This window comes from Crocodylus siamensis, chromosome 1 (assembly GCF_052110815.1).
Source record: "Crocodylus siamensis isolate JL-2025a chromosome 1, ASM5211081v1, whole genome shotgun sequence".
Taxonomy (NCBI): domain Eukaryota; kingdom Metazoa; phylum Chordata; order Crocodylia; family Crocodylidae; genus Crocodylus; species Crocodylus siamensis.
Window position 1 is genome coordinate 174,204,406 of NC_143395.1, and position 15,967 is coordinate 174,220,372.

Below are 15,967 nucleotides of genomic sequence, written 5' to 3' on the forward strand. Positions count from 1 at the left end.
TGTGATCCCTGTGTCTTTTCAACTACAGCCCAAAGCAGAATCCACCAGGGAACATCTGCCTGTTGCCAATGCTTGCAATAGCGGGCAGTATTTGGAGGCTGCTGCAGTGATTAAGCTTAGCTTTCCTTAATGAAAGGGGGGCTTCTGGCCCTTACAGCCGTGAAAAGGCAACCTCACGGAAGCCGAAGGAAGCGGATGCTGGGTAGCCGGTGGTGACTTTTCCTCCTAAATGGGACCCTTTCTGCAACCTCGCACTCCCCACTAGGGACATGGGCACCTCCAGCACGTTGAGAGGCAGGGGGTGAGGTGCATCTCCGCCCCCAAAACAGCAGGTGTTTCCTTTCCCCAGGCAAAGAGCAAGAAGCAGGCTCCCTGGGGGGCCAAGGGGCCTGGGGCCACCTGGTTCTTGTGGCCTTCAGGATGGAGACGAGAGCACAGGGAACTCCGTGGGAAGGGGCTTAACCCCCGCAGGGGGGGCTGGGCAACAGGCAGCCCCTAGGCCACGAGGGAGGGGGCTGGCACAAGGGGGCTGCTCACCCCGTCGCCGCGGGGTTAAAGCGAGCGGGGCCGGACTACGTTTCCCAGGCTGCCCCGGGCGGCGCGGCGAAGCGAGGCGAGGCGAGGCGAGGCAAGGCGAGACGGACCGGCGCTTCCATGCTGCGCCGGGAGGGCTCTGCATCCTACCAGGAGGTACCGGGCGGGGGGCAAGGGACCGCCGGGAGCGGGGTTGCTGCGCCTGCCTGCAGCTCCGAGAGGAGCGGGGCTGCCCTGCATCGGCCCCGGCCCCGGCCCCGGCCCCGGCGAGTGCCGGCACGTCCTGGGCGTGCTGCTCTGCTGGCCTGGCTGCTCTCTGCACGTCTGCCGGCAGGGCACCCGCCATAAGCCTCTGCCCCTGTTTTCTCTCTTATGGGTCCCACGAGCAGGGTTGCCACCCCGCCAGGATTGCCCTGGAGTCTCCAGGAATTGGAGATAAATCTCCAGGAGGAGGCTGCTGGGGGTCGCCTGGGAGATGAAGGGTAGGGCGCTCATTAAAATAAATATTAAATGCTGAATTTGATTTATACAGTTGGCCAGCAGGGTTTTTAAAATGTAATAGTAATGTGTATTTGCCTTCCTGATGTCAGGTCACCAATGTCATTACACCAGGTGATGAAACCTCCCAGAATAGATTCACACAGAGTTGGTGGCCCTACCCACCGATTGAGTTGCTGTGTACCCAGTAGCCCCTGCAGGCCTGTGTTCCTGACTGTCAAGCAGGCCTGCATCATGGGCAGAGCATGGGGTAGGGTGGCCATCATAGAGGACGTTATAGTTTTCTGCTACTTGGTCCTCTGTTGATATGAAACCCAGTGCCTTTATGTTCTCTCTTTTTCTTTTGGAGAGAGGAAAAATAGAGGGCATAAAGGCAATAGGGTTTCCTATCAATAGAGGACAGCCGGACGGTCCTCTGATAGCCACCCTGGCACGGGTGCTGAACTGGGTCTGCCAAGGGTCTTTATTTCCTTACTGTTCCTCTCACACTAGCAGCATTTTAATGACTGGGATGTTCTGATTTGGAGGCGGTATCACTAGCTCCCATGCTTAGTAATTCCTGATGCCCTTTTCCTCCAAGAATTTGACCAAGCTCTTTTTGATTCCATCATCCCAGCACACACAGGATCCAGGGAATGGGTGTGAGAGCCCATGAATGCCTTTGGGGGAGTCCCAATCCCTAGGGATGTTTCATTGCATCCTGTAGGAAACAAACCCACTAGATTTTATTTGGTTTGTTTTAGTTTTATGCAAGCAGCTGCAGTGTTAACTTCTTCATTTTAAGAGAGGCAACAAGACTGGTCACTAATAAGAATCAAGAGGGTATACTGCTGGTAGGGGAGTTTTATAACCTACCTTCTCTAGTAACAAGGAAGTGGCATGTTGGACACTAAAGAGTGACTTTTGGTTGGTTTGTTTGTTTTTAGCTTTAGTGCTTTCAGATGAGATGGACACCCCTTTCACTCCCCCACCTCTCTCATCTGCCTGCTTGCATCTCTTGTGAAATGTAGACATAACATCTATGTTTAGCTCTTTAGTGCTTCAGTGACAAAAACCTGCTACAGCTGCACACCATCACCATTAACAGTGCACATGGAGGGACGCAGCTGTTTCTAGGAAGCTGCAGGCTGGATGTGGCCTTCAGCTTACTCCTCTGATATGCTGGAACAGAACTTTCCATGTTGATTAGTTCTGCTTCCATGCTTTGTCTCGGAGCAGGAGGCACTGGAAAAGTCTTCTGGACAAACATGGAATTTCTCTCTCTCTTTCTCTCTCTGTCTTCCAGTGGGGTTTTCTCTGGCAGCTGTGGGTGGAATTTGCTACGTCTGTGTACACATAGGGGTGTTGGGGAAAGTCAGAAGCCCCATAAAGCAGGGCCAGGATGTTTGTCAGGGCCACAGGTTCATCTGAATCCTGTGTTGCCTCCTCCCAGTATCTGCTTGTATTTTCCTGGGCAGTGTGAAGACTCCCTAGAGTGGCTGCTACCAGCTCTTCTCCCCTTGGCCTGGCCCTTCCCACCAGGGTGAGTTTTTTGCTCACTCTGGGTTTCATTTGCTCATGGGCCTGTTTCCTTTTCTGCTGCTTCTTTTTATTTTGTTTTTTTTGGTGCAGGGCCACAGATAATTGACATGTGAGCCTTACTTTGCCACTCAACCCCAGCAAGATCACTTGCTCAAACAGTAGTTTCTCTTACCACTAAGTTAGTGACCTGGGCTGTGTTATTCTCTACAGACATACTATAGAGCCATTGTCCTCTTATCCTAGGCTGCCATTCATGCCATGTCATATAATTTCCTCTCTCTCGTGTATTGACAAGTGGTAGGACTGCTGCATTCATTCTGGAGTAGTAGGTTTCAGCCATTTTTAAGTCGCATCCCTTTTCAAGTATGTTATGCTATAGTATATCCCTAAGGTTCAGTGTTATAGATGATTTAAAAAAATAATATTTTTATGTCCCTGTAACCACTCCAGCAACCTAGAGGAGGTCTTCATTTGTGGGGGGAGGGGGGTGTTTGTTTTGGGGGGGGGTTATTTGTTTTTTCCTTTCCTTCCACACATTTCATCCTTTTTTCTTCTGGCTGCTTTCCTGTTCCTTCCTCTTGGGTACCCTCTAGAAGCTTGCCATATGCTCAGTGTTGCCAACTGTCCTATTTTTTGGTGTTTGTTTTTAAAATCTAGGCTTCGAGAATGTGAAAAACATAGCTCTTCCTTTTTTATATATATTTAAATGAATGTGAAAAACATAGCTCTTTCTTTTATTTATATGTAAAAGGAAGAGCTATGTTTTTCACATTCCTGAAGCCTAGACTTTATAATATGAAAGTTAAGACAAACACCAAAAACCATGAGAGTTGGCAACACTGTATACTTTGTTTTGAGAATCCTAATCTAAAATGCCCCTCTTCCTTGAGACTGTCATAAAATTTTGAGGCATATTTCTTGATGCTATGAAAGTACTGGGGGAGAGGAGGACACGTGCTTCCCAGTTTTGCCCAGCTTTCCCAGCCAGTGAAAGAAAGAAAATGGAGAAAGTAGTGGGAAGAGGTAGGTGAAGAGCAAGGGGTTTGCTCCCACAGAGGTGGTCTACCCTGAGCCAGACAGAAGGAAGGAGCAGGGGCTGTAGTGCAGCAAGGATGTGTTGTGTACAGGTAAGGGTGGCAGTGGGATGCTCCAGCCCCCTTCCCCTTACAATTTTCCTTGTTGGCAGTGTGTTGGTGTAGGGGGCTCTGGCATGTGCTGAGACCATTCCACATGGCTCTTGGGTTTTCCCCAGCTGGACCTCAACCTTGCTATTTTCTCCTGGCTCATCTTCAGGTTATCAGATCACTGAAATCAGACACTGACATTTTTCCTTCCACAGCTTTGTATGAGATGCCCCGTTCCAAAAAGGAGCTTTTGAAGTAAGGTGCGTGTGTCAAATGCTGGAACACAGTATTTCAGTGTAAGGTCTGGCTTGCTTTGGTCTAGTTAAATCTGTTCTTAATGCACTCAAGCCTAACTGCAATAAGCCACTCTTAAATTGAAATAAGAGGGCCTGTGCTGTGTTTTACATTAATTAAATTATCTTTGTTAAAATTGAGACATGTTGTTATACTGGGACAGATTTCTTTGGATACACAAGCTAGTTGTTTTTTTGGCTCGCCTGGCCCTCCTCCTCATCCCCCAGCTGCTTCGCGTGTTGGGAAGTACACTTTGCACAGGGCTAAATGATGTAAAAAAACAAACAACCCACCCGGAGGTCCTGTTCTGTGCTGTGTAAATGAGTCTGCAGAGATGTGTGGAGAAAGTAGAGCGTTGGGCATTGTCCTTCAGTTCTACAGGCAGTAGAATAGGGACATTGTTGAAATGAAAATTGCCAAAAGCAATGCAGATGATTGATTAGTGCATTTTACTGCACGGTTAAAACAAACTGAATGAGAACAAAGTGTGGGAGGATAAAATAATAAAAATAGGAGGGGGGGAAATAATAAATTGTTATGATTTACCTCCATTTATTCAGTAGATGGGGTCATAGAGGAACTTGATAACTTAAACAGTAGCAAATCACCAGGACCTACTGGCATTCACCCTAGGGTCATGAAGAGGCTCAGATCAGAAATTGCTGAACTCCTAACTGGAGCATGCAGCTTTTCTCTAAAAACAGCCTAGGTACCAGAAGACTGGAGGGTTGTCAGTGTGACTCCCTATTTAAAAAAGGCTCTAGAGGGGATGCAGGGAACTATAAGCCAGTGAGCCCAACTTCTGTTCCTGGAGATCTGGTAGAAACAATAACAACAACAAAAGAATTGTTCAGCACATGGATGGCCATGACTTGCTGGGGAGGAATCAGTATGGCTTTGTCTAAGGGAAATCTTGCCTCACCAACCTGCTAGAGTTCTTTGAGGGTGTCATGAAGCAGGTGGATCAGCGTGATCCAGGTAACGCAGTATATTTGGACGTCCAAAAAACCCCCCAAACTCTTAACAAGGTCCCCATCAAAGGCTCTTAACTAATTTAGGTAGTCATGGGATTATAGGGAACGTCTACTTGTAGACCAGAATTTGGTTCCAAGATGGAATGAAAAGGGCGTGTATAAATGGTTAGGTTTCAGGATGGAGGGTCCCCCAAAGACCTGTGTTGGGACCAGTGCTGTTTAACAGAGTCATAAATTATCTGGAAAAGGGGGTGAGTACAAGGTGGCCAATTTGCAGATGACACAAAATTTATTCAAAGTGGTAAAGACCAAGGTGGACTGGGAGGAACTACAGATGAATCTGGCATGATTGAGTGAATGGGCAACTAAATGGCAGCTACTGTTCAATGTAGATAATGCACCTGATACCTACAGCATGGTGGGCTCTACGTTGGCTGTTACCACATGGGAAAGAGATCTGGGAGTCATTGAGGACAGTTTGCTAAAGCTATCAGCTCAGTGCTCAGCAGCTGTCAAAAAGGCAAACAAAATGTTAGGTATTATTAAGAAGGGAATTGAAAACAAACTGAAAAATATCATTGTCCCTTTAAATCCATGGTACAGCCACACCTTGAATACGATGTGCAGTTCTGGTCCTTTCGCCTCAAAAAGACTACAGAGAAACTGGAAAAGGGCAACAAGCATGATTTGTGCTACAGTGGGGCTTCCTTGTAAACAGACTAAAGAGGCTTGGCCTAGTCAGTTTAGAAAAGAGATGCTTAAGGGGGAACATAAGGGTTTACAAAATTCAAAAAGGTGAAGAGAAAGTAAATAATAAGTCCTTATGTACTATCTCACACAGTACAAGAACTAGGGGTCACAAAGTGAAGCTAGTAGATAGTGAGTTTAAAACTAGCAAAAGGAAGTTCTTTTTTACCCTGCATGTAATTCAGGTGTGGAACCCATTGCCACCAGACGTTGTGGAAAATGGTAGCGCAGCCAGGTTAAAAAGGGATTGAATAAATTCATGGAGGAAAGGGGCATCAATAGCTATTGAGCATGGGAGTTAGGGATACAGCCTCTGAATGGGAACTTCCTAGACCTTAAGGCTAAGCACAGACAGTCAAAAAGCCTGACGATGTATTGATTCAATCTTCACAGGTTAGTCTGAGCTGCGTAGATTGAACTGATAAGCAAGTGAATAGAAATTCACCTTTTGATTCTGGAAGTGCAGCCACATGCCTGCAGTGGCCCAGACCAGAAGCTGGGGGTGCTAGAGCAGGCAGACAGCTAGCCTTGGCTCAAGCTTGCCCGCCCTTTGAAGGGGGACGATTGTATGGGGATTTGTGGGGCAGGTGCAAAGCATGTTGGGAACTATGAGTTAACTTTTACCTGGAGAGGATCTGGGACAAGTTCAGTAAACTGATTTAACCTGAATCAGTTAATTCTCATACTACATCCATCCTGGTTTATCTTAAACCATTTTTGGCCATTTTGAAAGCAGTTTGTATACTGAACTTGGGTGTAGAGATGCACCAATGCATTGGCCTAGTATCAGATCAGCACCGATATAAAGAAAATTGACTATATCAGAAATCAGCCTGAAGTGGCCAATTAATTTGCCCAATTAAATGGCCCATGCATGTGTGCAGCTGCGGTGCAGCATGTAGGCAGTGAAGAGCACAGGCAGTAGTGTGGAGAGCTTATGCAGCTGCTAAATGTGTTGTGGTGGAAGGGGAGGAGCGTGGCAGGACAGATCAAGGTCTCTGTAGTGAGAAAGGTATGGGACTGGGGCAGAAGCAGGCACTGCCCAGCTGGGGTGGGGGAGGGGGGTAGGATGGAGCTGCAGCTCATTCAGGGGGCATGGGAAGGAAGTGGGGGTGGCTCCCGCTGCTGCACGCAGCTCATCTGCTTATCCGGTGGCTCTTGCTGCTGCTCCCACCACTCATCTGGGAGGGACATGGGGGGGGGGTGTGCCCCCAGATCTGTGCAGGGTGGGTGGCAGCCACATTGGTAGAAGGGCAGTGGGGTGGCTATGGCAAATTTTTGTTTTTGGGGGGGTGGCTGCAGCCTTCCCCTGTAGCCCCTTCCCAGTGCTGCTGCCACTGCCTGCCTGGCATTGCTCTGAGATCAGTGCCAGCCTGCAGCTGCAGCCTGCCCCATCTGCACCCCATGCAGATCCAGGGCATGCCCTCCCAGGGTGCACGCAGCAGCGAGAGCCACCTCCTGCCCTCCACGCCCCCTGGGCAAGCCGTGGCTCTGTCCCACACCCTGCTCTACCCCAGCTGGGCAGTGCCTGCTCCAAGCCCCAGCCCCACTCCCTCCCTCACCACAGGGGCCTTGATCTGCCCCCCACACCTCTTCCCTTCCCCTCCCCATCCTCTTCCACCACGCCAGACTTACCAACTGCATGCAGCTATATTGGAAACTGGATCACTATTGGCCAGTATGCCTCCTTACAAATTGGCCATCATTATCAGCCCCCAAAATCTCTATTGGTACACCTCTACTTGTGTTGCAGTTTTGAACCAGTTTCCAGTCACATATACTAGCTTATTTGTAACTTCTGTCCCTAGAGATTCAGTACAACTAGAAATTGTGAGAGGAACAGTAGAAAAAACCTTGGTCATACCCAGTTCGCGCTCTCTTTCAGCATCTGCTGTCTGCCACTGTGTGACACAGGGTATTTGGCAAGATGGACCCATGGTCTGACCTAGTAAAGGGCAATTCTTATGTTATGTGCTTTCCCAGTTCTTTGTGTAGATGCCTGATGTGATGTTAGTGGCGCTCGTCTGATGTGACAAGCTTATGACTTTGGGCCTCATGAACAAACATCTGGTCTGTCATGCTTCTTTGCAAAACACCAGGTCATTCATTGCTATATTGAACTAAAAAATAAGGAACAGTGATCTATGGACTTTTTGCTGTTCACTTGCAGTGATCCATCCACAGAGGTGACTGCTGCACTCAGGACTTGCTTGGGCTAATATCCAACAAAACTAATGTATTCCCTGTCTGCCTTTCTCATCACTGCTTTGCTGTTTGGTATTGCTTGTGGCTTGTCCCTATACATAACTGGCTATTAATATCATGTGAAGCCTTATTGGAATCTAGGATTTAAAGAGAACTGAAGATGATACTGAAATGACTAAGGGTTTGTTGTAGGTAGTTCAGTTTTTGTTTTGTGTTTTGTTTTTTGTTTTTTTTATGGTGAGATGGCTGATGTGCTGGAATGGGATTTTTTTTAACACCTGTGTTTTAGCCATCCTTGAAGTGGGCAGTGCTTCTTCTGCTTTGTCCTTTTTAAGTTGCTCTGCACTTTGGGCAGGAACTTTCTCTCCCTGTATGTCTGTTTGGTACCTAGTACAGTGGGACACTGCTCTTGGTTGAAGTCTTTCTGCATTGCCGTAATACAAATAAACTATGACGATTTAAATGGGCATTTGGAAACCAAATCTGCATTTGCTGCTTTCACCTCACAGCTGAATGAAGATGTGGAACGAGGGACAGAAAATTCAGCATCTGTGGAGGCTAGGAAGGAAGAGGAGGAAGATATTGGTTCCATTATTTTACCAGGTGAGAGTTGCCAATCCGAAAATCACTAGTTTTCAAGGGCCTAATAAAAACTGCTTATTTTTAGAGAGCAAATGAAACAAGTTATGGATGAGTGCTTTCAGATTTAGAGAAAACTAAGTCTAAATGAATTCTTCATTAAATTGTATTAAACCCCGTGTTCATTTTCTTCTGAATAAGAGGGGCTTTAATTCTGTTTGGCCCACTTCACTTCCAGAATGTAAAGTCTGTTTTGGAAGCTGTAGTGTAAATAGTAACAATGTAGAAGTGAAGTAAGCTAACGTGGATTAAATCTCCTTTCATTCTGAATGCAGTTCAGTCCAGCTGTTTAGGAACTTCAGAATAATTTTCCTTAACACCCCCATGTAGATAGGCTGCTCTTGCACAGGAGAAAATGCTGAAGGGAACCTAAGGAGTTTCTCAACCATGAGAACCATATTGTAGCTTCTTTGCCAGGTAGACATCCTTGGCATACAAACAAGGCCAAAAAAAATTAGTCAAACCCAGTTTAAGAAAATCCTCCTTTGATGTCAGAAGAATAAAGGACTAAGCTGAGATTCCAGGGCATCAGTAGACTGTCAGTCTGAGAATCCAGCCTTTGCTAATGTGAGCAAGTTGCATTGGCTTCATAGGTGTGGGATTTAGCCAGTGTAAAATGCTGTGCAGTGTGATCATTTAGTTTTAACAGCAGGATTATTGCAATTTCCATTGTTTTACATCCATTCCTAATTGACAATGGAAATGAGCATATATGCCGCCTTGAGCACCAGTTTAAAAATAAAATGAAACGGTGTATCAATGTACTGAGGCAGGTAAAACTTCAGTTCACTAGGTCACTCTCTTCTGGCCAGAAGGTTCTGTACTGTGACGGTAGTCTAAAGACTGGGTCTGCATTCAGCTGAGCTGCTGCAGGGTTAGTCCCTCACCATGCTTTTCCATCAGAAGGATGGGATGTTTTGTAGCATGATAGTGGCTGACTCTTTAAATGGCACTTGCTGTAAAAGGCCAAACTTTCAAAATATGCATATATGGTGTGTAAGACCCCCTATGTATGTGCACTTATCTTATGTATGGAGCCAAACCCATGTATATGTATGAATCAGGTGCATGTTGGTCTTGCCCTGTAAGTTCCAGTATTTCATGGCCAAAATTGCGAAGGCAAATGAAGTATGTGTGACGTTTGTGCACATACAGAGGAAACTGGATCAAACGACTTCTGGGGAAAATGACTCGTGTTGTCTTTAATGAGAGTTGAGAGGATGATGTCTGCAGGTGTGTGTGTGTTACCTCCTTTTTTCCCTATTTGCCTCCCTTTTCCCCAGTGCAATTGGAATCCTTCTCTTTTGTAACTTACACAGGAAAACTCTGGTGTTAAAAATGTGAGGCTAGCCAGTCTAAAAAGACCTTAAACTGACTAGAAGGTTTTTAGACTGGTGCAGATCAGTGCTCTCTTATGTGACTAACTGCAGTCTTTGTGCTGATGCAAAGGCCAAGCAACGTGGTCAGAATTGAATTTATCAGTTCCCGGGTCTGAACATCTATGTCCTTTGACAGGAAAGACAGGCAAGATTGTTTCCTATGAATCCTGCATTCAGTTGCTCAACTCTTTCATTTTGCTTGTTGTGTCCCTAGGCCCACTGCATAGTAGAAGAGTGAAAACAAGGGACAGCCTTCTTTACTGGTTGTGCCTTAGCATGTTCCTGGGAAGTCATAGCTGACAGTTGGGTTCTTAGTAACGCAATTTATTGATGTGCCTTAAATTTTGCTAACCTGTGACTTTTTTTTCTCTCCTTTCAAGTGGTTCATCTGCCTAACTTAGTGTGGAAGACTGCAGGTAATACACTTTAGAAAAAGCTTTGATCCCATGTTTTGTTTCATCCTAGATGGTGAATCGGGTACCAGTAGCCTTTCTGTGCCCTTCAGCAAGAGCTGCCTAAAGAACGTATTCGCAGTAATTCTGCTTTTTATCTATCTTCTGCTTATGGCTGTTGCTGTGTTCCTTGTCTACCAAACCAGTGTTGACTTCAGGGAAAAAACTCAAGCACCCGGTGATGTCTGTCTCATACAAAGAGGTGTCTTTGTACGATGCACCTGGTAAGCCTGGAAACGAGCCATTATAGTAAAGTCCAACTAATAGATTTCGTTGTCATTCAGACCTGTGTGTGCATTATCTGTTGCATTTTGTGTGCAGCAGAGATGGGTGCTGTTAATTCTCTGGGATGTAATGTAATATACATAAAATGCTTTGAGAAACAGTGGTGGGTTTTTTGGTGGCTTCAGTGCATGGAACCTTTTATTATCAGATTTGCTTCGCTAGCTAGTAACGCTAGCTTTAGAGGCTCATGTGACTCTTCAGTGGCTCTCATGCATACTCTCTAAGTTGCATAGTCCAGACAGGGTAGCTCTTATGACCTCTGCCAGGATCCCACTTTCTCCACGCAACAAGGAAACCAACTTCTTTTACCATTGCTGAAGGATCCTATATTTAAAAGGATTATATAGCTATAAGTATTGTTGTGTAATACTTTGCTGTTACATTTTGAACATTAAAATGCAGTGTTTTAGATGAGTAGGTAATGATTAATGCAATATGATGAACAGAATTAGAGTGTTGAATTGCAAGACTTTACTGTGTTTATTCTTTAAATTATAGTAAGGGGAGAGAGGTTATCCTGTAAAGATTCATACTCTGGTAAAGCATGCAGTTCAAATCGGTATCAGCACCTACTTACTTCAAAGACATAGTTAATGTGAAAATCACACTTCTGCCTGAAACTTTTTATTACCTGCTGTTGGAAATAACCTTGCTGAAAGGTTAGAATGAATGTTTCTCTGATGCTTTCAACATTTATTGTCTATTTTTAACATCCTTCATGGCCCATTTCTGTAATCCAACCCTTATATGGATTGACATTCACAACTTAAGGTTCTGGCCAGAGTGGATTTGACTGTGAGAGTGTCTTTGTCTTTGTCTCCCATCTAGTGCAAAAGGCTCTTGTGAACAGCAGTAGAATCATAGAAATTTCTGATTTGTAAAACAATAATTGGCAACAAACCTAGAAACAGCTGAAGGATATGGAATTACTTCAAAGACTAGATCTCACCCTGATAATACCTGCAAGTATGGGACACTGGAGATTCACATAAACTACTTGAGATACTTTGGCTTAGCTCCTTTTCTGCCTCTAAGACATCTAAGTGGTACTTATTTGGCCTTTAGGCCACGTAGGTCACTAAACATGATCCTATTTCACATCTTGCAGCACTGTAAACCTGGCAAAACACCTAGGGCTCCTATATACATGAGGGGAGCCTGCTCCAACACACTCGATTTGCTCGAGTCTGCCGGAGCACAGAAATTGATGCACTCTGGGAGCCTCGCGCATTGCATGTATCAGTCTCACTGCACATCTCCACACTGGCAAAATGGCAGTGGGGCACTTCGAAATAAAACACTCCTGATGAGCTTTAGTTCAAAGTGCCCCACCGCTGTTAATTGCAGCGCAGGGATGCACAGCGACGCTGATGCATGTGAGATGTGTGCACTTTTAATTAGCACAGCTTGCGTCTAGAAATGATGGCAAAAATGCTCCTAGATTCCTTGTGAGCCTTCATCTTTGCTGAGAGGGACACCTGGATAACTGGAGATGACTCACTGGGCATGCTTTGAAGTGACTCAAGGTGCAACCCCCCTGGACAATTAGTCCCACCTAAGCTCAGGTGCCATTTCATTCAGGCTGTAAAGCACAAACTACATGTCCATGTATTTTATATTAAGTAGTCATTAGTTAATATATGCATAAACAGCTTGGGGTGCAGTACCCTTTTAGGTTCCCTCTAGTATACTCTCCTGGTCCCAGTGACTCTTATATTGTTTCTCCCAGTCCCCCAGCCTCAGCAGGAGAAGTGGAAGATGCTCCTAGCCTTCCCAGACCATACCGTGCTGGTCAAAGCACTCTGCTAGGAAATGGGAAAGGTGGGTTTAAACCTACTCAAGATGAAGAGAGCTCATAACATAGGTTTCCCACTTCCTGGCAAACCTAGACTAGACTAGTGGCTGTGAGATAAGGTGGGTAGTACTGTTTCTCTGTCTTCCTCCTGTTGTCAGTGCTGCTGCCTGGCCCAGGTAGACTTCTCGAGCAAGCTGGTTCCCAACAGGGTGCCTTGCTGCTTAAGGAGTTGGACACAACAAGTATGTAAGTCTGCCTCTTTGAATGCCACATGCTCCCTAGGTGGAATAGGACTTGCATAAAGAGTTTTCTGAATGGGAGTCCTGTCTCCACAGAATGAGAGTGGATTGGCTTCTAGAAACGCATTAGGCTGGAAGGTGGAGTGGGCGGAAGAGAAACACTCTAGTCTTGGGCTAGCAGTAGCAAAACTTACACGTCATAGAGGCAGAATAAAATCTGGGGTTGTTTATACAATATTGCTTGTCGCATCTTCATGTACTTGTAGCAGCTGATCTAGATCATCTTCAAGCAGGTCTGTTTTCCAGACTAATCTGGCATAGAAATCTTACCGGGTGTCATGGTGGGGGTGGGGAAAGCAACATGAAGTTCTTGTATATGCTGTTGGGCTGGAACCAGTGTTTTGCAGTATGGTAAATGTATGGCTTGCTGCACAGGTGGAAAAAAACCCTGTTTACCTAGTAACCCAAGTAGTGAAGATAACTAGGGCACTTGTTTGATATCTTTTGATTTAGCTTGACATGGTGTCTAGTCATTAGAATGCCTGCTTAGGTTTCCATTGCAAGGAGCATCATTTTGCTTTTATCTGATCAGCCAGTGACTTCAGACTGAACCTTGATAGGAATATCCAGCAAGAATAAAGCATGTACTAATGTTAGTTTCCACAATATAGTGTAAGGCCTTAAGTCCAACATTTCAGCATCTGTTTAACCTGCAGCTCTTCAGAGTCCCCTTGACTTCAGTAGGCCTGCCTGCATGTTGAAGCACTTTCCTGGATTGGCCAGAGGGCTGGGTTTACTGTGTGCTGAAGTTCAGAGAAAGTTTCCTGGCGATTTTTTTGCAGGTTTTTTAATTGGACTTGAAAAGGGTCAGGGCTTGCTTAACTGATTGTTAAGGGGTGACCTGCAAGGGCTGGCACACCACAGCCCCGAGCTAGTGGAGTATGGCAGTGTGGTGTGAACTCAGAGTGCTTTGTTAGAACCCAGTGAGACCAGCACAGCATCTTGAGGGATTAAAGCCTAGAATGACAATCTGTATTTAGGAAAGAAATCAACTCTATTTTTTTTTCCCCCCCTCCCCCCCCCCCGAAACAGGTATTGCATTTTACCCAGGCAAGGCTCAGCTGCTTAGCTGCAAGCATCATTACTATGATCAGATTCCGCCTCTGGTAAACCCAGGTCAGCCTGGAGAAATTGAGTGCACCACTCAGAAAATCAACTATGCAGATCCTTTTACTAATCAGACTATGGTAATAATTTTAAAAGATTTGAGGTTCAGAATTTATTGGATGGGGGTTTTCTGTTCACCTCAAAGTTCAAAAGTAGCTGTATGTATTAACTGGGAACTGCCTTGAAATTTGTGCTTGCTTTTTATTTCTTTAGTATTTTTAAAGAGAAGAACTAATTGTTTGGAAAAAAAATGTTATAGACTTTTAGCTGGTCCATTTTATTTTGGATGTTCAGATAACAGACTAAGAGACAAAAACCTGCCTGGAATGGAACAAGATGGGCATTGTTTCTGACAATGCAACTCTTGGTCTGTTTCTAGCAAGGACATTAACTAGAAAGTGGCATTAATTGCTTAGGCAATCTGTTAAGTAAGGATTCTTTTATTTTTCCTACAGATCTGTCAACAGTTCTCTTTCTGTTCCTATAGAAATATGCTTTGATTGTCCAAGGCCCTCGCGATGTGAGGAAAAGGGAACTGGTGTTCTTGCAATTCCATTTAAATGAAACGGACCAGGATTTCAGTGCAATCGACTACCTTCTCTTCTCGTCTTTCCAGGAGTTCCTCAGCAGGTACGCATGTATCTTAACAGCTTATGTTACAGTACTGTTTGTGGCAGAATGACCACAGGATTCCCAGCTTTCCATTTCTTTTCTTACTGACTCTATTGTGGTTGGGTTACTTTGGTACATTTTCATGTCTTGGAAGGATTATTTTGCAGTCTCTAATTTTAATGGTGACTTAAGAATTTTGAACTGTGGAAGGCTTGTGTTGTGGTAGCAAAAATGTCTAAGTGACGTTGCTTGACTTTTGCTGTTTGGTATCTTTGGAGCATGTGTTTTACTAACTGATCTGTGCTGCTGCTCAGATGATTCCAGTACTGAGCCCTTTTGAGAAATCAATCTTTAATTTGCAAGGGTGGAATTTGACTTTGCTTTTCATTTAGTTTTTGCGTTTAGGTCTATTACACCCAGTAGAATTTAAAGCTTACTGACATCAAAGACTGGGGAGTCTTTCCACGCTGTCTGGGTCTGAATGCATGGGGAGTTAGCCAAGCAGCAGCAGTGCTTTTGCAGCAGGCATGCTTCTTAAAGCTCCCTGTATGCTAGGACCTAGTGTGGGGCTTTCCAGCTGTCCATAGCTCACACCATGAGGCAACACTTGCTGCTTTTACATGTGCCTTGAGAAGAGCTCTGTTTTAGACCTGGGGCTGCCCCATGCTGGATTTCTACGCTCAGCTGACTGTTGGGATCTGTCATGGGTCATCCCTGGTGTGCCACTTTCAATTTACAGCACGATATGAATGAGTTGCAAAGATGCTGTTGTACGTTATGTATGGAGTATCCTTGTGACTCATGTGCTATATTATCTTACTATAAATTGTCTTTAATGTGTGGCAGGGTTATTCTTTCTGGCATAATTAATACCTTAAGCATAGTCTAAATGTAATGTGTGCCAAGGCTGTGTGTCCAGCTAGGTGAAATGAGCCATTTGGTAAAATTTTCTGGATGATAGTATTTTAAATCCCTGCACTTGTGCTTAAAAGCAAGTTGTTAAATTGAATTTAAGAAAAAAGTGATATGCTTTTAAAAATCAGCTTGGACTGGTCTCTCCTAATCTCCCCATTTTTTTTTTTTTTTTTTTTTTCTAATTCAGTGGTGTGGTCTGGATTACAAGTATATGCCTTACTGTTGATCCTTCCTCACCATCCCCCTGCCCCCAAACATGTAGATTGGTTTCATTACTCACTGTTTGCTCTCCTTTTTTCCTGAGCCTTTGTAGTTGTACTGGAGCCTGTCCCTAGCCTGCATGGTTGACAGAATTGTAATTTGTGTGCATGTGCTGTGTGGTACAGTTGGGCCCTCTAGTCTTGTGCAGAACTTGTTTTGCTCCCATCGTCAGGGTATCGGACTGCTTCTGTTTTGCTCATTTCCTCCTTGTGTACTTTCTTGAGCCAGATCCGCTCTCTCCTTGGGTCTCAATGATGTAATGAACAGCTAGTTGCACACAGACCTAAATTTTCCAAGAACTGCCAAATGCTGGGTGATTTGATTTG

The 15,967-nt window shown here is 45.0% G+C and overlaps 1 protein-coding gene across 1 annotated transcript; it reads left to right on the forward strand.

Annotated features, from left to right (window-relative positions):
• The first annotated feature begins 583 nt into the window (after window positions 1–583).
• Window positions 584–15,955, forward strand: PACC1 (proton activated chloride channel 1). The gene is given in 6 exon segments (XM_090049294.1): window positions 584–690; window positions 8,407–8,500; window positions 10,381–10,529; window positions 10,531–10,591; window positions 13,779–13,933; window positions 14,341–15,955. Coding segments are annotated over 6 exon segments (690 nt in total). The 5' UTR covers window positions 584–654; the 3' UTR covers window positions 14,536–15,955.
• Window positions 15,956–15,967: the final 12 nt, after the last annotated feature.